This window comes from Rhinatrema bivittatum, chromosome 2 (genome assembly GCF_901001135.1).
Source record: "Rhinatrema bivittatum chromosome 2, aRhiBiv1.1, whole genome shotgun sequence".
Classification (NCBI taxonomy): Eukaryota; Metazoa; Chordata; class Amphibia; order Gymnophiona; family Rhinatrematidae; genus Rhinatrema; species Rhinatrema bivittatum.
The window spans coordinates 618,525,708-618,549,922 of NC_042616.1; the positions used below are offsets into that span (position 1 = coordinate 618,525,708).

The window sequence follows — 24,215 nt, forward strand, 5'->3', positions numbered from 1 at the left end:
GGGCCACGGCTGGGTCTCTCCGTGGCGGCGTCCCCACAAGGGAAACGCCGCCGAGCTCCATCTACAGACTCTGCACCCTAGGCGCATGCGCGCACAGGAGGCAGAAATTTAAAGGGGCCACGGTAGGAAACTTTTGGGATGGATTGGGGGGGAAAAGGGAGAAATAGTGAGATAATTGTATTGTATCCCTATTTATCTGTATAGATTGAGGACCTCAAGAAGAAGGCCAGGAAGTGGCTGAACTAGGTGCATACCTGGGAGGAGGGGCATGCAGGTAAGTTCCTACCTTTTTACCATCTGGGAGGAATCTTGCACTTTTATTAATTTCATGCTTAACCTTCATCCTACCAACATATTTTACACCACAATCTTACCAAATGGGGTCCAAATGGACCCCATGCAGTTTTGTTTTGACCTTGAGAATCATTGTCATTGAACATGCCTTATTTATTTAAATATGGAAAACACAAAAAGAAAGTTTTGACCAATTTTTCTTAATATTATTAATATGACTTAAGAGAATTCTGTTCATTTCTTGTTCAAAACTTATAAACAAAACAAATAAAATTGACTTAGACATGAAATTTTGCATTGGAATTTTGAAGATGAAATATAATTTAAAAAAACTAGTGATGTTCAGTGTTTGTGAATGTTTCTAAACTCCCTGCTATGAATCTACTGTAGGTTTAGATGCATTCGTCACAACAGGCTTTTTGTGTACTGCGGTCATGACAGACAGGTTTTGGGCAAGAACTGCACATCTGACGAACTTTCTTATCAACCTCAATCATTGAAAATGCAAAGAATCGGTAGTTAAAAATATTTAAACTTGCTTAATTGAAAGTCACAAAATCTAGGGTCTTTTTGGACCCCAAATAATAAATAGCTGCTGTAGGAAGAATAAAGTAGAATAGTTTAGAATAACATTTGAATCAGACTTACCATAGGCTAAGTGACAAATTCCTAAAATGGCAGCTGAAAATAAGTTCTGGTGTTTATATAGCGGAAGCACATTAGTGCATGGGGTCCAATTGGACCCCAGTTGGTAGAATGAAGGTTAAATCATAGGTTCTCTACCTCTGCTATTGTAAATGACTTTGTCTTTTCCTACTGCTTAAAGCAACTCTCATGTACACTTACTTCATGCAAGCCTATTCTCTAAGTCACGAGAAGCACAGTTATGAGGCAGTATTTATTATGCACTCACAAGCCTAGTATTGAACTCAAGAGTATGTTAGATCCTGATCCATATATTATTACCAGGCAAACGGAATACCTCCCATTTAACAAACATCCATTGACTAGTTGCAACATCCTGGCACTTGATGTCTTGCTATCTAGGGCACACCCCAACACAAACCTAACAGATGCTGAGCCTACCTATGTGCCACACATACTACTTAGTCATCACGTAGTACAAGTTAGCTTTACAGAAGCTTTTGTATCTCTGGGAACCTATTTATGGCATTAACATTCCCTATAGGGCATGGATGTTACACCGCTAGGAGCATTTCCCTTTGTCTCAACCTCTTCCAACTAATACAATGTCCTCTAACAGCTTGTAGGATCATGTACATCATACCCAGAAGCATATGAGATACATTGTCACACAATTTCTGTTCTCTTCATAGATAAAAGCAGTTTGTCTGAGGAGGAATTAGTTGATCCCCTCCTGCTGCAGAAGCACCTGGGTCCACCACAGAACAGCATCAGGCACCACCACAAGCAGTGGTGGTGTATCCTCTGGCGGCACAAGAGCCATTCCCTCTGCCCCCTGAAGGCCCCAGGCTTTTGGAGACAATCATCCCTCTCCCCTTCCCTGTAGGGCCTTCTCCCACTTTGGACCTGAGACCTCAGGATGCTGGTTGTGAGGCTAGTCAGCCATTTCTGTCCTAAGTTGGGCAGCAGGTGCTTGGAGCCCTGTTCCCAGATTTGATGCTGCAGCTCCTACTCCTGTGACAGAAGGATGGACTCTAAATGCCATAGGGAGAGCTGTGAAAAGGATGGTGGACGAATTCTGAAGGTGATATCAAGATGATGGAGTTCTTAGAAAAGTTCACTCATGCTCAAGCTTGAGCTGATGAGAATAAGCCAACCACCATATCCACCAGCTCACTAGGCCTCTCAGGAACAAGCCTCCTGGTGTCCCTTGACCTTTTTTTTTTTTTTTTTTGTACATTTGTTTATTGAATTTTTGAAACAATGAGTTATAAAATAGAAACATTCACAAAACACATCTTAACTCTTGCTCAATAATCCATAGAATATACAAAAGCAGATGAACAATCTGAATCAAAACACCCATTACTTCTGTTACTCTCCTTCCCACCCTCTTCCCTCCCTAATACCATACATCAAATTTGAAACCCCACTCAAAACCATCAAAAGCTAATATTACCATCTTCTGGAGCAGTTTAGGGGAATTAGAAAGTAAAAAAGGACTATAGGTTCAATATAGTATTTTTTACTAAAGGGGATAAATAATCTATAAAAGCTTGAAACTTGCATCATGGCTTTTAATGATTTAGCAGTTAAATATTCAAAAGTTAAGACATTCTATTTTCACAGAGTTATTTTTGGATCCTCATTATCTATCCAGTTAGTCAATTTTTTTTTCACAATTAACCCTGCCTTGTCTTTAAACAATTTTTGCTTACTTCTCAATGTATATTCATCTTCGTCATAAATACCAAAGAGCCAAACTCATGGATTTCCTGTAAAAGACCCTTAATAGTCTGGAATACAAATTTTCTACTTCCTTCCACAACTGACAAATTTTGGGACAGCTCCAGAACCCATGTGCAAAGTCACTAACCTACGCACCATATTTTAAACAGCTGGCTGAGGAGCATACCTTTGCGTTATATGCTCTCACTTTTGACAAGTAAATTTGCCAGAAAAAAATTATATTGTGTTTCTCTTAACTTCACATTTTCCGTGATTTCCCAGATATACTTAAAGCAATAAAGAAAATCTTTATGTGTCAATTGGAATTCTGCCTATCTAGACCAACGGAATTATATTTCTGAGTAGTCCTCCCGAGTTTCAAGAGTAATAAGAGCCCTTGAAAACTTAGCAGAAGATAGTTTCCCTTTCTTCTCCCCTAAAAGGACCTCTTGCATTTTACCACTGGATCCTAAGTCTGGATTTTTCTTAATAAGTTCCATAACATAGTGTCTCAGTAGTAAGTGTGCACTGAAGTCCCTGTGTGATAATTGAAATTGGTGTTGTAATCCCTGAAAGTGGTGCAAAATGTTTCAATTTTAAATAAAAAATTGCTGAATGTACTTGAGACCTTTTCTATGCCATTTTTTAAAACTATAACCTGAGGGGAAATTGTGGAATTCCACAAATAGATAGAAAAGCTGAAATTCTACCATTTTGGCATGCGAGTTTACATAGTAGTGACCAGGCCTTCCTGCAAGAGGACATCACCAATTACGATTTAAGGTCATTTGGGACTTCTTGTCTCCATCTGCAGTAGAGAGGAAAGTGACCATGTCCCAAATCACCTTTTTAAATGTTCCTGAGGGGAATAATAAATGGACCTGTGAGCCAATTCACAATGTGTCTCATTATGCATGTTGGGTTCAATCCACAGCCTCACCTTTTTCCCATTCCAGAGAAAAAGTCTAAAGCTTTGATTTATCTCATTTGGATCATTTTGAGAGAGCCAAATAGGTAACATTTGCATCAGATAGAGCAACCTGGGAATCTCCATCATTTTTAATAATTAAATCTTGCCAGTAAGTGAAAGAGGTATCATGGCCCAATTCTTTAAATTTTCAGCCATGTTCTGCATTACAAGTAGAACGTTCACTTTGTAAATCAGATTAATATTTGCAGGAATTTTAATACCTAAATACTTCATTTCATCTTCCACCCATCTCAATGGGAAATTGCTCCACCATTGTTCCTTCAAATTACCCATACACCCATAAAGACTCTGATTTCTCCTGGTTAATCTTTAGCCCTGCAAAAGTCCCAAAAAGTATTTGGTATTCTAACACTATATATAGAGAATTCACTGGATTTGTAAGAAAAATTAAAACATCGTCTGCAAAGGCTGTAACTTTAAAAGATTAGCTCCTTATGCCTAATCTTGTTATTAAGTGGTTCCCATCAATTTTCCTTAGTAAAGGGTCTATAGATTATGGGGCAGATTTTCAAGGATTTACGTGCGTAGGGGGTTTACGCGTATAGGGCCTATTATCAAAAGGCCCAGCGGCGCACATAAAGCCCCGGGACACAAGTATGTCCCGGGGCTTTTCTGAATGGGCGGGCAGGGGGTAGGGCAGGGGTGGGGCAGACGGTCCAGGGCATGGCATGGCTGTCCGGGGTGGGGCTGGGCGGCCTGGAGGCAGTCCGAGAGGCATGGCCGAGGACTCCAGCACAGGGGGGTTGTGCACTGGCAGTTGGCCGGCACGCGCAAGTTACGCCTGCCTCTGGCAGGCATAACTTCCAAAACAAAGGTACGGGGGTTCTTTAGGGCTGGGGGCGCGACAGGGAGGGGAAGGGGGGGGGAAGGAAAGTTCCCTCCGAGGCCACTCCGATTTCAGAGCGGCCTCGGAGGGAACGGGAAAAGCCAGCAGGGCTCCCCAAGGGCTCGGCGTGCACAATTTGCACTAGTGTGCACCCCCTTGCACGCGCCGACCCCTGATTTTATAACATGCGTGCGGCTGCTCGTGCATGTTATAAAATCGGGCGTACATTTGTGCTCGCCGGGTTGCACGCACAAATGTACGCTCATGCACATGTTTTAAAATCTGCCCCAATATGTATAACAAGGGCAAGAGAGGACAACCTTTCCTTACTCCTCTATGTATCTTGAAGTTTAGGGAACTGCCACTGTTAGCTAATATATGAGACACTGGATTTTTATATAAAAGTGAAATGCTTTTAATTACATCCCCTTGGAAACCAAACCTATGGAGCACTGAAAACATCTATTGCCATGAGACCCGATCAAAGGCTTTTTCAGCGTCAAATCCAATAGTCATAGCTGGAATGCTAAGCTTTTTACAGATGGCCATAGCCATAGTCAGCTTAACTATATGAGAACCAACTGTCCTCCCCTTAATGAATCCCACTTGATTATTTTAAATATCTGAAGGGTTCACAAGATTCAGTCTGTCTACTAATATTTTAGCGTAAATCTTTAAATCACTGTTCAGCAAAGAAATAGGCCTGAAAGATGATGGCAATTCTGGATTTTTCCCTGGCTTAGCTAAAACAGTGATATAAACCTTATTAAAATCCTTTGGGAAGAAGTCCCGTGCTAAGGTATCCTCATAAAACTTGCTAATGGGGCCTGCTACCGTTTCCTTCAGAATCTTATAGTAATCGTAGAAGAATCTGAGGTTTTTCCTGGTTTACTCAAGTTTATCTCAAACCAAAAAATCTAAACTTTCACTATAAAGTAAATAGTTTCAATCACTGCAGTTGTCTAAGCTGGATCTACCAATTATTCGTGATGCAGAGGAAAAAGACCTCAGAATAGTAGCAAGCCTAGTTAACTTAAGAATTCACTACAATTATTGCAAATATTGGTCAAAAAGCTCCATTCACCTTTTATTCAATAATTCAAAAAAATGTATTTGAATGATTTTCTCTATATATAAAATTTGTCTTGACTCATAACAATGTCCCTTTCAATTCAGATTCTGCTTCTGTGGATTTAAGCAGAATTTAAGCAAAATCTGTGGATTGGAAGGGATATTGTTATGAGTTAAGTTTTATATATAGAAAAAAATCATTCATAAACATTTTTTGAATAATTGAATAAAAGGTAGATGGAGGTTTTTTGACTGACGACTGGAATAATTGTAGTGAATTCTTAAGTTGTTTAACTAGGCTTGCTACTATTCTGAGGTTTTTTCCTCCACATCATGAATAGTTGGTAGATCCAGCATAGGTAATTGCAGTGATTGAAACTATTTACTTTATAGTGAAAGTTTTGGGCCGGATTTTCAAAAGGTTACATGCGTAAATATGGAGGGCTTATGCATGTCAGGACTATTTTCAAAAGGTCCAGGATGCGTGTAAGTCCAGGAGCTTTACTAAAGGGGCGGGAAGGGGGCAGGGAATGGGTGGGGTGGTGACGCAGCCGGAGGCCTGCAACACAGTGGCCATTGCCACTGTGTCAAGGGATTGCGTGCTGGCAGTTGGCCGGCTTGCGCAACTTGCGCCTGCCCAGAGGCAGGCGCAAAAGGTAAAATAAATATTTTGGGGGCAGTTAGAATAGGAGTTGGAGGGAGAAAGATTAGGGGAAGGGGTGGGAAGGTCAGGTTAGGAGGGAGGGAACAGGGGAAGGCAGCACGGCTTGGCGCACGCAATGTACACAATTGTACACCCCCTTGCATGCGCCGACCCTTGATTTTATAACTTGTGCACACGGTTCATTCACTCTCTGTACCAGGCCCACAAAAAAAAACCAGCTTCTTCCAGCAATCTAAATATTGACACCCCCTCTCCCAAAACCCATAGCCAGGGCAAGAGTATTAGGTGCCCTAGTCAAACCTTATAGCCTTGCACACATACACCCTCTGACCCTCGCCATACACACAGAATTAAGAATTATGCATTTATAATAGATTTTACATGAAAAACAACAAGCAAAATACAGTCTTCTGAGTTTAAATAACACATATTTACATGCACTGCTGTGGTGCCAACCAGAAATCCCTGCAAAAATAGACATTTGGAACACATATATTAGGCCTATTATATGCATGTTGGTTGTGTGCTTGACCCTCAGAAAGCCATGAGGAAATTAAATTACAATTACAATATAATAAACTTCCCATAACAAAACAGCACTAACTGCCTGTTGTGTATGCCTGCCGTGGCCAGGCCCTCTTACCCTCTTCTACCTGTTCCAGCATCTGGTTCCACTTCCCTCGCTGCTATGGGCCACCGCCTTCGACCTCGGGCAGCCCTCGGTGCTCCTGTCTCCACAGCGGATGCCTGTGCTCCGCGGTGGGCCTCTCCGCATGGTCCACACTGGGCTCCTCCCTAGGTGCGCGCACATCTCCTTTCCTTTTAAAGGGGCTGCAGTGGGAATCCAACCCGCGGCCACAGATGATGACGTCACTAGGCTCTGGTATATAAGGCCAGGCCCAGCTCCTGTTAGCTGCCTTTGCAACAGGTCTACACACTGGACATGTGCTTCGTTGCCTCATCTGGTGATTTCCTTGTGTTCCTGGTTCCTGTTCCTTCCATGTTCCTGATCCTGGTTTCGTCACTTCTCCTAGTTCCTGAGCCTTGTCTTTACTCAACTTGATTTTCGGACTGACCTCTCCTGGACCCGACCTCTGCTTTGCCTGACTATGCCACTGATCATCTCCTGGACCTGTCCTCTGCTTTGCCCGACCATGCTACTGATTATCTCCTGGATCTGACCTTGCCTTGCCACTGCTTCTTGCATGCCGCCTGCCCTGATTTCAGCCTCTTCTACAATGCCTCTACAGTCTTAACCCTGGACTTAGCCTTTCAGGCTTCGGCCTGCTTTTACCCGGGTGCCCCCTGTCTGACTCTCGTACCTTTTGGCACCCCGGTCTCCGGGACTCCGCCTCATCCAGTACAGACTCTCCATTACTACCATTGCTGGTCCCTGGCTGACCTCTTCCTCATCCACCAGAAGACCTTGGACAGAGCCCACCTAACTCCAGCCGGCTCCAGTACCCAAGGGCTCAACCCACGGTGAACGAGGACTGGTATTGGAGAAGCTCCAGTCGGCCTCCGTCAGTCAGCCAGCTCCGCCTACTGACGGTGGGGACTTATAGGGCTTCCCCTACATGTAGCATCAACTCTACCTCGGCCCAAGGGTCCACCTCCAGTGCAACAAACACTACAAATATTATACTAGACCTTAAAACACAAATACAACTCCTATTGGGAGAATATTTCGCCTCAGAACATATGCAGAACACAACAAACCCTCACCAAATACAGAATAGAGCAACCATAAAATATAAATAGATTGTAAAGATAAAAACTAAACTGAAAATCACAAAAAAACAGACTCTTTATGCAGGGCAACAATGGAAAACCAGAACCATTACTACTCCTCAGACATCAAACAATAAAATCAATAAATATAATAAATATATAATCATAATATTAAAAGTATACTAATAAAGATAATATTTCAAAACAGCTGACAAATAGAAGATCCAGTAATTTAAAATTTATATGTAATTTTTTAAAAATGTCCCAAAAATCAATAAAATATTTGAAAACAGTAGACACATCAAATAAAACTCCAAAAATAAAACTAATAAAAATAATGAAAATTTCTCACTATCGAAAGGATTCTTAGGATTTGCCCAAATAGCTATATTGCTAGCAAAGCTTGTCATTGCTCAATTTTGGATTAAAGAGGAATTCCTGCCTATTTCTTTATGGATAACCTATATGTTAGACTGGAAGAATATTGAAGAACTTGACATTAAGGGGGTCATTTTCCAAGGAGTTACCGCGGGAGATAAATTTGCAAATTGCGCTAACAGCCGTTAACGCGATTTGCGAATGCAAATTTGTAATTTGGTATTCAGGGGGCGGAGTTGGGGTGGAGCATATATAAAGCGGGAAACAGTTTATCGTGTGCCGCGAAACAGCCGCAGTGTTAGCGCGGCTCCTATCGCGGCTAATAGCTACAACCCTTTCATTCGCGGTTCATTGTGCGCTAGGGGCCAGTAAAGGTTTATCGCGGTCCACGACAATTCCAAACAGCTTATTTTCTCTTGTGAAGATTTGATGACCTTCGGAGTGAGGAAACTCACTCCAAGAAGAGATTTGGGCAATGTTCTCTCAACCTAGCTTGATGGACACTCTACCTGGGCAACAACAAGCTAGGTTGAGAGAACGTTGCCCAAATCTCTTCTTGGAGTGAGTTTCCTCACTCCGAAGGTCATCAAATCTTCACAAGAGACCACTGTTCTGTTCGTACGTCTCATGGTGAATGTGAACGTGGCCCCCAACCCCCTATGCTCATACCTAATCCCCACCTCGAGTTACTAGGTGGGCCTACCATGGGGATACAAATACCTGTCTAGGGAGTAGGATCTATAGCAAGGCGCTCTCTCTCTCTCTCTCTCCCCCCCCCCCCCCGCAAAGTTGATTTGCGCACACTGATGAAATAATGTATTTTGTCTTTTATTTCTGTTTAAGTTAGAGTACTGGTAATAGTGGCTGCCTAGTGTTTATGTTACTGCTTGTTTGCAGATGGAGGAAATGTAAAAGAAGATGTACAAACTTTTTGTTATGTCTATTGTTCACAAATATTTTTTGTTTTGTTCAGTTACATTGTTCTAGTAAAAAGATGATATAAAAATATATAGATTAACACTTTCCATACCTGGGAACTTTTGATTTCCAGTCACCCTGAGACTGTTGTAAATTAGTGGGGGTGGGGTTCATAAATTTTCTCCAGTTGTGCGTCCCAGCCACATGCATGCTACGACCGGGCCTGCTCACCTCGCGCTGCCCTCCACAAGTGCTGGCCTGACTGCTGCCACTAACCCCCGGCATCCCCATCGCTCACCATGGCCTTCCTCAGTGTCTTCATCCCTGCAGGCCTCGCAGCGGAGCTCCCGATGGGTTTCTGCATCGTTGGCCAACTTTCAGTCTTTTAAAGGGACCAGCAGGGGAAAACCAAGGGAGGCACGTTCGGATGACATCACCAGAGCCCTGTATATAAGGCAGGGCTCAGTCTCCTGATCCCTGCCTTGGCAATCAAGTCGACACCATTGGTGTGCTAGTTTGCCTCATCCTGTTCCAGTGTTCTCCTGTTCCAACGTCTCCTTGTTCCAATGTCTCTCCATTCCCAGTGGCTCCTTGTGTTCCTGTATCCTTCTCAGGTAATACCTCTTCGGACTGAACTTTGGTACTAACCACGGCCTGCCTGACCATTCTCGGCCTGCCGCCTGCAACTGACCATTGCCTGCCTGACCATTCTCTTGTCTGCCACCTGGAACTGACCCTCACTTGCCTTGACTATGCTCAAACTGACTCTGGTATTGACCCCTTCTTTGGCTGACTTCTCCTGGACTGATACTCTGGCTCTGACCCTTGCGCTTCACTCGGACACTCTCTTCTGGCCTACTGTGACTGTCAGACCAACCTGCTTGGAACCTAACGGCGGCTTCCACTTGACTAGACCTGCAGGCGCTGCCTGTCTCGCCCGGAGAACCTTCCTGAACTGTTGCCTCCCTGAGGTCTCGGTAGCTACCAGTTCGGGTCTAGTCTATCCACTCTGCATCAGCCGTGCACCCTTGCTCGTGGTGGGCACACCCCTCCGCTACCTCTCCGGGAGACCATCAGAGACCCACCTAAGTCCAGGTGGTCCGGGTACCCAAGGGCTCAACCTGCAGAAACCCTGGACTGTTATTGGTTTAGTTTAGTTTATTGTTTTTTCTATACTGTCACATCGGCAAGGCCTTCACCACGGTTCATAATTGGTTAAAAAAGCAAAATGCATTAGTTTGATAAAAATAATAACAGCTAAAATTAATAAAAGGCAGAGTACAGAAAAAAATATATAAATTAGCTGTTACGATAAAGTCATAAAACTAAAAACATAGAACATAAAAGCATAAGAGCAAGTTTGCTTACCATAAATGGTGTTTTCCAGAGATAGCAGATGAATTAGCCATGCTGTCTGGGTACATCTTCCGTGCTACTAGATGGCGGAGCTCTCTAAGTCTAGTAAAGTCTTTCAGCTAGGTGCTCCCTCTTATATCTTCTCTGATTCACCTCAGGCTCCTCAGTCAGTATCAAAGCAAGTGCAGTGTATGCTGGAACTGTCCGGGGAGGCAAGCGGGTCAGCATGGCTAGGGTGCATTGGAATATGTACATACGCATCTTTCAGGTCTAGCGAGCACATCCAATCCCTTGATTGAAGATAGGGAAGGATGGATTTGAGCGAAGTCATCTTGAATTTCTCTCTGTAGAGGTGTTTGTTGAGGGAGCGCAGATCTAAGATCGGACGCAGACCTCCTGATTTCTTGGGAATTAGGAAATATTGGGAGCAGAATTCCTGACGGAATTCTTTGGAAAGTAATTTCTGAATACAATTGTTGTACAGAAGCATCTGAAGTTCTTACAACAGAGGTTCTTTGTGGGATGTTAATTGCTTCTGCGGAACCCAGTGTGGAAGGGTCAGGAGGGATGAAAAATGAAGAGTGTAACCCTGGTGTATGATTGATAGGACCCATTGGTCTGTGGTTATTTCATTCCAGACTGGTAGATAATTGGTTAATCTGCCTCCCACTGGAGAGGGTTGTGATGGTGGCAAAGTTATGCTCAAAAACTGGACTGAGGTTTTGCGGGTTGAGGATCCACTTGCTGGCGTGGTGTACAAGAAGCCCTTGCGCGTTGACGTGGCGCTTGAGATTGATAGGGTGGTTGCCAAGGCTGTTGGTAGGTTGGAGGCTTAAAATAAGAATAAGGCTTAGGACTTAAAGGGGGGGTCCTTCTGTAGGCCGTTGAGGATGTGTAATGATGCCTTGATGTCGATGGGAGGTGAGGAGCAGTCAAAGAAAGGACGGCCGTCTTCTGTTCCTTGAGTTTAGCTACCGTTTCAGTGAATTTGTCTCCAAATTCTCGGGACGACAGGGTAGATTTGCCAGTTTTTCATGGACATCATTCCTTATGGCGCTAGAACACAACCATGCTAAGCGTCTTGCTGCAATGGCGTTTGCAGAAGATTTTGAGGAAATATCAAATCCCTCATAAATGGATCTTAATAAATGTCGGAGTCCTTCCTCAAAATTATGATATTGAGGAGGAAGGGCGATGTCCGGCGAGGTTTGTTGTATGGACAACTTCAATGCCTGCAGATTCTCCGCTGCCGCTGCGGCCCTGCCCGAGGCGCTCCACTCCACGGAAGGCCTCCCAAGGCCTACCATATGGCCACCGACACCGTCTTCCTCTTTTCAGCGGGGATCACCCTAGGCATGGCGGGAGGCCCCACCCCTTCAAGGGACAGTGCAGGAAGCAAGTCCAGCCCCGGTAAGTGATGTCAGCAAGCAGGGGTATTTAAACCCTATTTAGGCAGTTGAACTTTGCCTTTGCAACAGATTCCCTCTGTTGCTCTTGGGCTGTGCTGCTTCAGTTGTTTACTGTGCTCTGGTGCCTTCATTCTCCTGTGTTCCTATGCTCCTTCATCCTTGCCCCTCTGTGTTCCTTGCTTTCTAGTGCCTGACCTCATTCCTGGTTCCTTTCCTCAGCTTGATCTCCTGGCTTGACCTTGGCTCGTCTCTTCGTCCTTGCTTGCCTGCTGCCCGTCCTGACCAGTGGCCTGTATCTTCGCTTTTTCTCTTTGCTGCCTGCCTCGGATCTTCTGCCTGGACTTTCAGCTGTCTCTCATGAAGGTTGGTTCCTATCTAGCTGGGTGAACGCTCCGAGTAACCACTCCTCGGGGGCTCTATCGCATTCATAGGCTACCCGCTCCTCGGGGGGTCTTCCGACCGGATCCATGGAACCAGTCCTAGTGAGTCCTCCTTTTCGCCTATGCCACCTCCCAGAGACGAGTCCCCACCGAGAGTCCTCCTCGGCAGTCGTCATCATCTCTCGTTCCAGCTCAAGGGTCCACTCCCTCAACAGGTATTGGGCGATATAGAACTGATGTTTCTGGATGCGTGCATTCAACATCGCAGACTGGAAGGTTTTCTTTGCAAAATCATGTAGTGATTTTTGGTCCCTGGTTGGTAGTGTATTAGAATGAATTCTGGATTTTCTCACTTTTTGCATTGCGGACTCAACTACCACAGAATTATGTGGTAGTTGAACCGAAGTATGGAAGGAGGAATCTTTCAACCTGTACTTTAAGTCAATTTTTCGTGATGTGGGAGAACTGGTTAGTGGCATGTCCCAGGATTTTTCCATAAAAGTTGTTAAAACTGGATGCTGTAGGAGGGTCACTGGCAGGGAGCAGGAAGTCTACATGTTTCCATATTTAACATTTGTCCGACTTTCTCAATAAACTGCGAATACGTTAGGTCTTCTGGAGGCGAAGACGGTTCCAGGGGTACCTCTGCCGGGTCAGAGGGGTAACCCGTAGATGAGGAATCAGTATCTGAAATATCATGCGTCGGAGATGGTGGTTGAGTCAGAGGAACCTCTGGTGCTGGTCCTGGAATGGGTCTACTGCAGGTTCTGGTGAGACCGCAGGTGATGAAGGTGGAATTTGAGACTGTTCTACTGACTGAAACACGGTGTCAGTATTTTGGTAATTTGAGCCATGGCCTGTGTAGCTAAGCCTGAAGTTGAAGGCGTTGGCAAGGGTTGCGTTGGAGTGGGACGAAGCCCTTCCTGTAGTGGCCGCTGCTCCTGGGGAGGCGGGTTCAATGGCAGAAGTTGTGGAATAGGCAGAGGTTGGTCGGGAGCCAGAGGCACTTCCGAGTGAAGGGCTGTTGAAAACATTTCTCCCGGTGATGAAGGAGTAGTGAGTGATGAACGGAATGGTGAAATATCCCTGTCCAGATACACTATCGATGATGGTGACGCTTCCCTAGGCTTCTTATGGCCCGAATGGTGTTTCTTGGGCTGGCTGTGGGATGGCTGCGTCAACTGTGCACCCACGCACGTCCTTTGCGTCGGCGGTGCGTCAATGAGTCGAGGGCGCGTCGTGGTGGTTCCTATGTGTCGATGCGCTGGTTATTTCGACGATGTGCCAGTATGGTATAGCCTTGGCATGGAAGCCTCCCTGCACCCGTGTGCCAGTGTGTCGACCGCTTGGCATTGCTTCGATGTGTCGAAGCTTCGAAGCAGCTTCGGCGCATCTGTCTTCAGGCAGCCAATGCATTGGTGAGGCATGCGGCTGCGATGCTGCCGACGAATCTCCTGTGCCATGCTCAGTTTCCTACCGGGTGAGCAATGGCAGGTGTCCTGATCTAGGAGAGTCCACAGATTAAGCTCTCCTCAATGAAGGAGTGGTTTTCTTTCTTTTTGGGCCTGGGGAAGATCACACCGAGGCCTCAGAAGGGGCATAAGAGCCCGAAGCTTTTGATTGTAGATCTTGCAGTTTGGCAGCCCGCTGGGCGTGTGGGGACATGTGTCTGCAGTCCGCATAATTTATTTGGTCATGGGAAGGTCCCAGATAAAGATAACACAAAATGTGGCTATCTGTGCCGACATAATTTTGCCACACGAGCAAAATTTAAAGCCAGGACGTGGCATGTCTCTGACTACTGGTAAAATTGTACCCTGATGTTTAAAGCTGATTTTCTTTCTTTTCTTTTTACTTCACAAAATTCTCTCACAGAAGAGCAGAGCTCTGCATGCTAACTGCTGCACGGATAAAAACTGACTGAGGAGCCTGAGGTGAATCAAAGAAGATATAAGAGGGAGCACCTAGCTGAAAGACTTTACTAGATTTAGAGAGCTCCGCCTCCTAGTGGCACGGAAGACGTACCCAGACAGCATGGCTAATTCAACTGCTTATATACCTGAAAATAGCAAATGTTGCTTACCTGTAACAGGTGTTCTCACAGGACAGCAGGATGTTAGTCCTCACATATGGGTGAGATTATCAGGATGGAGCCCAATCATGGAAAACTTCTGTCAAAGTTTCCAGAACTTTGATTGGCCCCTACTGGGCAGGCCCAGCATGGCACTAACCCTGCAGCCAGCAGGGGTCCCCCTTCAGTCTTATTTGAAAGCTACAGGCAGTGCCGAAAAATAAAATAACAAAACGTAATGAACCCAACACCGCGGGGTGGCGGGCGAGTTTCATGAGGACTAACATCCTGCTGTCCTGTGAGAACACCTGTTACAGGTAAGCAACATTTGCTTTCTCACAGGACAAGCAGGATGGCAGTCCTCACATATGGGTGAGTACCGAGTTGAGGATGGCCGAGCATGCACCAAATGTACCCAACGGCTTGCAACAGGCACAACAACTGGGGTGGAATTTGGTAGAGGACATCCTGAACCCCACTGGGCAGGCGGAAGGGTGTGGGTATGTCATGTTGGAAATAAGTTATGCAGGACAGACTGGCCGAAGATGGAATCTTGTCTTCCGGCTTTGTCCAAGCAATAGTGGGCTGCGAAAGTATGGAGAGAACTCCAGGTGGCAGCCCTGCAAATGTCAGGAAGCGGCATGTCAGGAAGGATCGTAGGTGTGCTACTGAAGTTGCCATGCCCCTCACAGAGTGTGCTGTAACACGGTCTTGAAAAGGAATGTCTGCTTGCTGATAGCAAAAAGATATGCAGTCCGCCAACCAGGAGGAGAGAGTCTGTTTACCCACAGGTTTCCCTAATTTGTTGGGGTGGAAAGAGACGAATAACTGAGTGCTCTTCCTGTGGGCAACTGTACGGTCTAGATAGAAAGCTAGAGCCCGTTTATAGTCAGTATGTAGAGCCTGTTCCCCTGGATTGGAATGGGGCCTGGGAAAGAAGGTAGGTAGTATGATTGATTGATTAATGTGAAACTCCGAAACTACTTTAGGTAAAACCTTAGGGTGAGTGCTGAGTACCGCCCGGTCCTGCAGGAGTTTAGTGTAAGGCAGGTAGATAACTAGGGCCTGTAACTCACTAACCCTGTGAGCTGAAGTGATAGCCAAAAGGAAAATCACTTTCCATGTGAGATATTTTAGGTCACAGGAGTGAAGAGGCTCGAATGGTGGCTTCATGAGCCAACCGAGAGCCAGATTGAGGTCCCAAGAAGGGGCCGGAGGACGTAAAGGTGGCTTGATATGGAGCAAGCCCTTCAGAAAGCGTGTTACGAGGGGTTGTACTGATATAGGGACATCCCCGACACCTTTATGGATGGCAGCTACCGCACTGACATGCATCCTGATAGAAGATGTCTTAAGACCTGACTCTGACAGATGCCAGAGATAGTCCAAAAACCTTGGGATTGGACAGGAAAAGGGATCAAGGGACTGAGAAGTGCACCACGATGTGTACCTTTTCCATTTATAGGAATAAGATTTTCTCGTGGAAGGCTTCCATGAAGCAATCAAGAAACGGGAAACTGGATCTGAAAGGTTAAGTGGTTGAAGGATTAACCTTTCAACATCCATGCCGTCAGAGACAAGGCCTGAAGATTGGGATGGCGTAGGCACCCGTCATTTTGAGTGATCAGGGAATGTGCCTGCGGATGGAGAGATCCTGGAGTATGGGAAACCACACTTGGCGTGGCCAGTGAGGTGCTATCAGGATCATGGTTCCCTTGTCTTGACATAGCTTCACGAGAGTGTTTGAGAGAAGAGGAAGTGGAGGGAATGCATAGAGTAGACCGGTTGCCCACGAGAGGGAGAATGCATCTCTGGGCTGGGAGTGCTCGCTTCGAATGAGGGAGCAGTAGTTGTCCACTTTGTGGTTCTGAGGGGACGCAAAGAGGTCTGTCTGAGTATATCCCCATTGTTGGAAAATGGAGTTCGCTACCGAGGGGTTGAGAGACCACTTGTGCGGTTGGAAGACGTGACTCAGCTTGTCTGCCAGCACATTGTCCACTCCCGGCAAGTAGGTGGCCTTGAGGTACATTGAGTGGGAGAGAGCTTCCGCCCAAATCTGCGCAGCTTCCTGACCCAGAAGGAAGGAGCCTGTGCCTCCCTGCTTGTTGATGTACCACATGGCCACCTGGTTGTCCTTCTGAATCAGCATGACTTGATTTGATAGGCGATCCTGAAAAGCCCTGAGAGCATATCGCATTCTCAAAGCTCCAGGAAATTTATCTGGCTTCCTCTGGAGACCAAGACCCTTGTGTCTGTAGATCGTCCACGTGGGCTCCCCACCCGAGGTTGGAAGCGTCGATGGTGAGAATGACTCGAGTATCTGGTAATTGAAAGGGCAGTCCCCAGAGGAGATTGACCTGATCTGTCCACCAGGTGAGAGACAGACGGAGTGGGTTGGTGATGTGGACAATGGTCGACAGAGGCTGAACAGCTTGAATCCATTGTGACCTCAGAGTCCAATGCATGAGCCTCATGGCCAAGTGGGCCATAGGTGTAACGTGGACTGAGGACGCCATGTGTCCCAGAAGGATGAGAAATTGGCGAGCTATTGCTATATGCTGAGACTGCAACTGATGAGTGAGAGACACGAGTGTTAGCACTCATTGTTGCGGTAGAAAGGCTTTGGCCTGCGAGGTGTCCAAGTCTGCCCAAATGAACGACAAGGTTTGAGATGGGACTAAAGAGGATTTTCCGTAATTGACGAGAAATCCTAGTGAAATTAGAGTGTGTAGAGTCAAGTCAAGGAACGACCGAGCGGCTCGCTGGTTGGAGCCTTGATTAACCAGTCGTCCAGATAGGGGTAGACGTGAACACCTTCTTTTCTGAGGAAAGCTGCGACTACTACGAGACATTTGGTAAAGACTCATGGTGCAGATGCTAGGCTGAACAGAAGCACTCAGTATTGATAGTGCTTGGGGCCTACTAAAAATCTCAGGTACTTGCGATGAGCTGGAATTATCGCAATGTGGGTGTATGCGTCCTGGAGGTACAGAGAGCAGAGCCAGTCTCCTCTTTGTAGAAGAGGTAGAAGCGATCCCAAGGTTACCATCTTGAACTTTTCCCGCTGTAGGTACTTGTTGAGAGCAAGTAGGTCCAAAATTGGACGAACACCCCCCGATTTTTTGGGGATTAGGAAGTACCGGGAATAGAACCCTAGGCCTTGCTGCGAGTGCGGAAAGGGTTCTATTTCTCTTGACTGGAGAAGGAGGGATACCTCCTGTTCCAGAAGAATGAAGTGGTTGGACATTCCCCACGTCTGCAGAGGTGGGGAGTCCTATGGCAAGGCGAGAAAGTTTAGATGGTAACCCTGAGCAATGATTGCCAATACCCATTGGTCGGTTGTGATTGACTGCCACATGCTGAGAAAGTGGCACAATCGACCTCCCACTGGTGTGCTTGGCAGAGGAATCCAGCTGCTGCTCTCCAAGTGGAAGTCAAAAACTGGAAGCAGGTCCTGGCTGGGGAATTGCTTGCGGTTTTTGCTTTCGGGTTTGGCGAGGCTGAGATTTTTGATAAGGTCTCGTAGTACGGGACCTTGCTGGTGGTGGATAGGCCTTCCTTGGACGGTAGAATGACTTCTTAGAGTCCTTCCTGAAGGGCTGTCTGGAGGAGAAGTTGGAAGGCATTGAAGAGAGCTGTTTAAGGGTCTCATGATGGTCCTTTAATTCAGCCACCATTCGTTGGATATGTTCACCAAATAGATTGTCTCCTACACATTATAGGTTAGACAACCGGTCTTGCACTTCTGGGCGAAGGCCAGAAGATTTGAGCCAGGCCCATCGTCTTGCTGAAATAGCAGCTGCAGACACTCTGGTAGATGTGTCGAATATATCATAAGATGTTCGAATCTCATGTTTTCCCGCCTCAAATCCTTTGTTTACAAGGGTTTGTAGCTGGTCTTGGAATTGTTCAGGCAGGGACTCAGAGAAGTCCTGTATCTGTTTGAAGATGACCCTATTATATTGGGTCATATAAAGCTGGTAGGCAGCAATTCGGGAGATGAGCATGGCCCCTTGGAACACTCGTCGACCAATGTTGTCTAGGAACTTCTGTTCTTTAGCAGGTGGAGTAGATGAGTGAGGTTTTGACCTTTTTGCCCTTTTTTTGAGCTGACTCTACCACAACTGAGTGGTGGTCGAGCTGGGATTTTTGAAAGCCTGGGACTGATTGTACTAAATAAGAAGTGCCAGCCTTTCTGTGCACTGGAGCAATTGATCCAGGATTTTCCCAGTTCTTTTTGAGCAGATCAAGAAGAACTTGATGAATGAGGATAGAGGTGATCACCTTGGGGGCATCCAGGAATTTGAGTAATTCCATCATCTGGTGCCTGTCATCTTGTTCCGTCTGAAGTTGAAAAGGAACCAACTCAAACATTTCCTTCACAAAATTTATGAAAGAGGTCCTCTGGAGGAGAACGCGTCCTACTTTCAGTGGGAGAAGGTGGTGAAGGTAAGTCATCGGTGTCTGTTGAAGTATCATCAACCCAAGTGTCATAAGGATCAGCAGACTGAACTGTAGGTCGAGAGGGGGGTTGGATACCTGAAGGCCCTGGGTGAGGCTCCAAGAAAATCAAAGGAATCACCGGGGGCACCGATGATGGCATGGAAGGCATTGGTGCCGGCACTGAAGGCATCGATGGCGCCGATGGATATATCGGCACCGATGGAAGAATTGGTGGTGAGGGACGTATTGGCATCGATGGCTGAGGCAAAACTCCCGATGGAGGGATGTGGAACGGTGTTTCTCCTCCCGATGAAGCTGTCATCGGGGAGAGCATCAGAGCCATCAGAGACCCGGGATCCATCGGTGGAAGGGCGGCCATCAGCGCCTCCATCCTGGATATCAGCGGTGCCAGCGCTGCTTTAATCGGGTCGATGACAGGTTCCAAAATCGGTGCCGGTGTCGGTGCTGGAGGAACCTGGAGACATTGCATCGCCTTGTCGATGGCCTCCTGAACCAGCCGGTCCAGTTCTTCTCGGAGACCTGGAGCAAGCAGCCCCGGCTCCAGAACAGAAGAGGGAGACAGAGGCATAGTCGGATGGACCACCTTTTCAGGCGGAATCGCGACTCCCAAACCCCAATCGGGTGAGGGTGGCCTCGATGACCCGGTGGCAGGGATGGTCAGTGCCTTTCCTGGACGGGGCCTTTTCGACGGTGGCTCGGACAGTGGCGAGGTCGATGACTTCGCTCCCTCAACGGTCCGAGTCTTACGATGTCGATGGCGATGTTTCTCCCTGCGATCCCCTCGATCCTGAGGAGGAGTAGCGGGTGTCGATGGCCGTGAAGATGTCGATGGCGGTCGGTCACCGCTTGGTGGTCGATGCTGGCGCGAAGTCGACGGTGCCGGTTCCGATGACGTCGATGCAATGGACAGAGTCAGGGTCTGAGCACGGAAGAGGAGTTCCATCTTCTCCATTCTGGCTTTGCGACCTTTAGGTGTCATGAGGGCACATTTGGTGCAAGTCAGGACATCATGCTCACGGCCTAAACACATTACACAGACTCCGTGGGGGTCTGTAATAGACATAGTGTGCATACAGTCCGGGCACCGACGAAACCCCGACACCATGGCCATAGAAAAAATTGAGCCGCGGTACAGTCGACGGCCAGTAGACCGGAAGGGCCAAACTCGACAGTAATCGATGGAAAATGAGTAAAAAACTTACCGGAGTACCGTGGCCAGAGAAAAGTTAGAGGAGGGACCCCTGTGGGGCAATTTAACTTTAGATAATTCCGTGAGGAAAATTCCTGTCAGGAATCTCTTCAGAGCTCCTAAACCGTGAGGCTACTGCTGTGCAGAAAAAAGAAAACTGAAGGGGGACCCCTGCTGGATGCAGGGTTAGTGCCATGCTGGGCATGCCCAGTAGGGGCCAGTCAAAGTTCTGGAAACTTTGACAGAAGTTTTCCGTGATTGGGCTCCATCCTGATGATGTCACCCATATGTGAGGACTGCCATCCTGCTTGTCCTGTGAGAAACATTGTTTCCTAAATGTGAAGCTCCAGTTAATCTCTGTCTCCTTGTGTGCTCCGCCTCCTGGTGGCAGGCACTCTCTGGGTCCGACCAGACAGCCGTATCAATCCTGCACCAGGCAAAGGGACCACCTCCAGCTTAACATCTCCTCTCTCTTTTACATACAGTATATATACACACACACACATATACACATGCTTCTCTGGTCTCCTCACCCAGTCCCCTTACCCAGTCAGTTTTTGAATATAAAGAGTTGTATTCAGACTTATATCTGATAAAAAGCAGAACTAAATATGTGCAGGTAACAGCCCTACATGTGCTTATTTTAAAGTTACCATCCCTATGAGCATCTGCATTTCCACTAGGGCTTCTAATTATTATATTGCCGGTACTTGCAGTATGCACACAAAAACCCATCTACATGGTATCTCTTTCATTATCTTTTCTTCCAATCAAGTGGGGGTTTAAAAGAGATTTGGACAAGTTCCTTAGGAAAAGTGCATAAAAATGTTTTAGCCAGGTGGACTAGGGAAAGCCATCTCTATCCCTGAGAGTGAGTGAAAAGAAAAAAGATCTACTTTTTGGGACTGCTGAGTACTTGGGACCTGGACTGGCCACTGTTGGAGACAGTGTGCTGAACTCGATGGATTTTGATCTAATCCAGCATGGCATATCTTGTGTTCATGCTCACCACATTCCTTGTCTCCTTCAGCTTTAACAAATGTTCTTCCTTGTGCTTCTCTTTCTGAGATCCCTTTTATGTTTTAACCGCTCATCATTTGCCCTTACTTTTTCAGCCACCTTTTTTTTTTTTGAGCACTGTGTTGGTCTCTTTTTCTTTTTCTTCTTATTTTTATTTACTTTCTTAACATAAAGATTTGTTGCTCCTTTTAGTTTATCCCACTATTCTTCTACATCACCTGCATCCTCCCACCCTGCTAGTAGCTCCTTAAAGTACTTTTCCATTTTATCAAAGCTGGTATTTTTGAAATCCAGGAATCTAACTTTTGAGTGTTCTGCATCAGCAGAACACTCAAAAGTTCTTCTGCATCGGCTGTTAAATGAAACCATACCATCTGGCGATCACTGGTGCTCAGATGGCTGCCTACCTGGACATTAGGCATGCTTTCGCCATTCATCAGTACCAGCTAATGGATCACCCTTCCCTCGTGGGTCCATTGCCATTTGCACCATTCGCTTACAAATTCTGCTTTAAGAAAATTAATTCAGGAGCATTTCCTAGAAAAAAAACTGTTATGTTCAAATAAAAATAAATATGCACAATAAGATTATCAATTAGCATGTTGTTTGCATAACTTGAATTACCTCTCTTTAATTTTATGCACATAGTCTTTATTCTCTGTCTCAAGATATGTATTATTGTCCAGCAAATGTTGTAGAATCTGAAGCTTCCTTTCCAAGTCTTGCTCCAGAATTAAAGTTTGGGACTCACAGAAAGATTTCTAGAAAAATTAAGACAAACAGCTGTGTTTTATTTACTGTACAAGGAGCTTTAAAAAAGGAAAACAAATAAATGTAAAGATATATAAAACAATTTAAGAGGTCGATATTCAATAACCATTAAAAGTTATCCATCAAAATAGCTAGCCAGCTATAGTCAAAGCCGTATGTGGATAAATTCTAGGGGCGTTCCAGGGACAGGCGTGAGGCATTTCCAGGTGGAGTAGAATCAGCTGCATAAGTTATATGGCCGGATATACTTATTTGGTTAACTTTAAAATAGCCGGGGATATTCAGCAGCATGGCCGTGCTGCTAAATATCCATGATAATTTAGCCGGATAGGTATATAGGGCTAACTTAACTAGTCACTCTGTGGCTATCAGCCCTATAAGTTAATAACCATTGCAAATACTTCCCCTTTTCCCTCCTCTCTCCATCCCATTCTCCTGCAGAAAAGGTCAGTGCTGAATGACAAAAGCAATGTGAACATGCACTACCAAGCTCTAATAGAACTTAGTTGCAAAGGTATTTACATTTTGTTTGCTTTGGCCAAGGGATTCACCTTAGTCATTATTCCAAAGAATAACATCTTTTCATTTTCATAAATAAGTTGCTATTTTCAGTAATGATGTTAGGTTCACCGCTGAGCATATTTTTGGAAATCCTCAGACATCCATATGAGAAAAAGTGCAGTTGCTTACCTGTAACAGGTGTTCTCCTAGGACAGCAGGATGTTAGTCCTCACAAATGGGTGACATCATCAGATGGAGCCCAGCACGGAAAACTTTTGTCAAAGTTTCTATAAAATTTGACTGGCAGACTGCCCAGCCTGCTGCTATCCACGTGTCCACATGAGGTCCTCCTTCAGTCTTGTACCATAGCAAAAAATATGAGCGAGAAAAATAACAAACTGAAGGTGAACCCAACATCGTGGGGAGGCAGGTGGGATTCCTGAGGACTAATATTCTGTTCTCCTAGGAGAACACCCGTTACAGGTAAGCAACTGCGCTTTCTCCTAAGACAAGCAGGATGGTAGTCGTCTCATGTGGGTGATTATTTATTTATTTTTATATACCAGTGTTCGATTTTACATATCACATCGGTTTACATTCCAACAAAAAAATGCAGGAAATCAAGCTTTTCCTTTGTCAATACATTGAACAATAGTAAACATGGAAATTGTTAACAAGGAAGATAAAAACAAGGGAATGGTTAACACTAAGGGTTGCACGAAGGGGTGCACAAAGGGAAGTGCCCCTTTGTCACGCCCCTTCGGAGCCCGACACACGGCGCGCAGCACCTGCTGGCTTGGCGCCTTTCAACGGTCCGGATCCGATTGCTATGACATCGGGGGAGGGGGCGGGTCTCACAATCATGGCTTTCCCCACAGTATTCTCTTCTCAGTTTCAAAGGCAGTTTTTTCAATTTTTTTTTTCTTTTCTACCTTGGATGATTACAGAGCTCCAGACTGCCCCATGTGATCAGAAGGACCTACAGTAGCCGAACAAGGTGCCAATGGGTACAATACAACTGCAGTGCTGTGGGAAAAACAGGGGCAGCCTAGCCCCACAGACAGCATGATGAAAACAGTTGGGTTCAGGACTGCAATAGATTGCAGAGGACAGACTGGCCAAAAGTGCTGTCCTGGCGACTATCCCTGTCGAGACAGTAGTGAGCCACGAACGTATGGAGAGAACTCCAGGTCGCGGCTCTACAGATCTTGGTGACAGGGACTGCACGCAGATGGGCCACTGACACCGCCATAGCCCACACACAGTTAATCTTCACCCTGCCAGCCAGCTGGAGGCCTGCCTGCTCATAGAAGGCAACACAATCTGCTAGCCAGTTGGATAGGGTCTGCTTCCCCACTGCCGCTCCCAGCCTATTGGTGTCAAAAGACACAAAGAGCTGGATAGACTGTGTATGACTTGCTGTATGCTCCAAGTAGAAAGTGAGCACCAGCTTGCAGTCTAGGGCATGGAGAGCACATTCCCCCAGGTGAGAATGAGGCCATGGGAAGAACGTGGGAAGGATGACTGACTGGTTGATTTGGAAAGCAGTCACCACCTTCGACAGAAATTTTGGATGCGTGAACAGCACCATACAATCATGGAAGAATTTCATGTAGGGAATGTATGTAACCAGGGCCTGGATCTTACTGACCCTGCGAGCGGAAGTGATCACCACCAGGAACCTAACTTTCCAGGTGAGGAACTTCAAGTCACAGGACTTGAGAGGCTAGAATGGATGCTGCATTAGCCTCCACGGGGTTGCCGGTGGGCGAAGCGGGGGCTTCAGTTGAACCAGGCCCTGCATGAAA

The 24,215-nt window shown here is 46.0% G+C and overlaps 1 protein-coding gene across 1 annotated transcript in view; it reads right to left on the reverse strand.

The window, feature by feature from the left end:
- Positions 1 to 24,215, reverse strand: part of LOC115085328 — a 271,980-nt gene that overhangs the window by 151,287 nt on the left and 96,478 nt on the right. Inside the window, exon 5 of the mRNA XM_029591204.1 lies at positions 21,760 to 21,896. Within this exon, the coding sequence (XP_029447064.1) occupies positions 21,760 to 21,896 (137 nt within the window). The remainder of the gene's footprint in view (positions 1 to 21,759; positions 21,897 to 24,215) is intronic.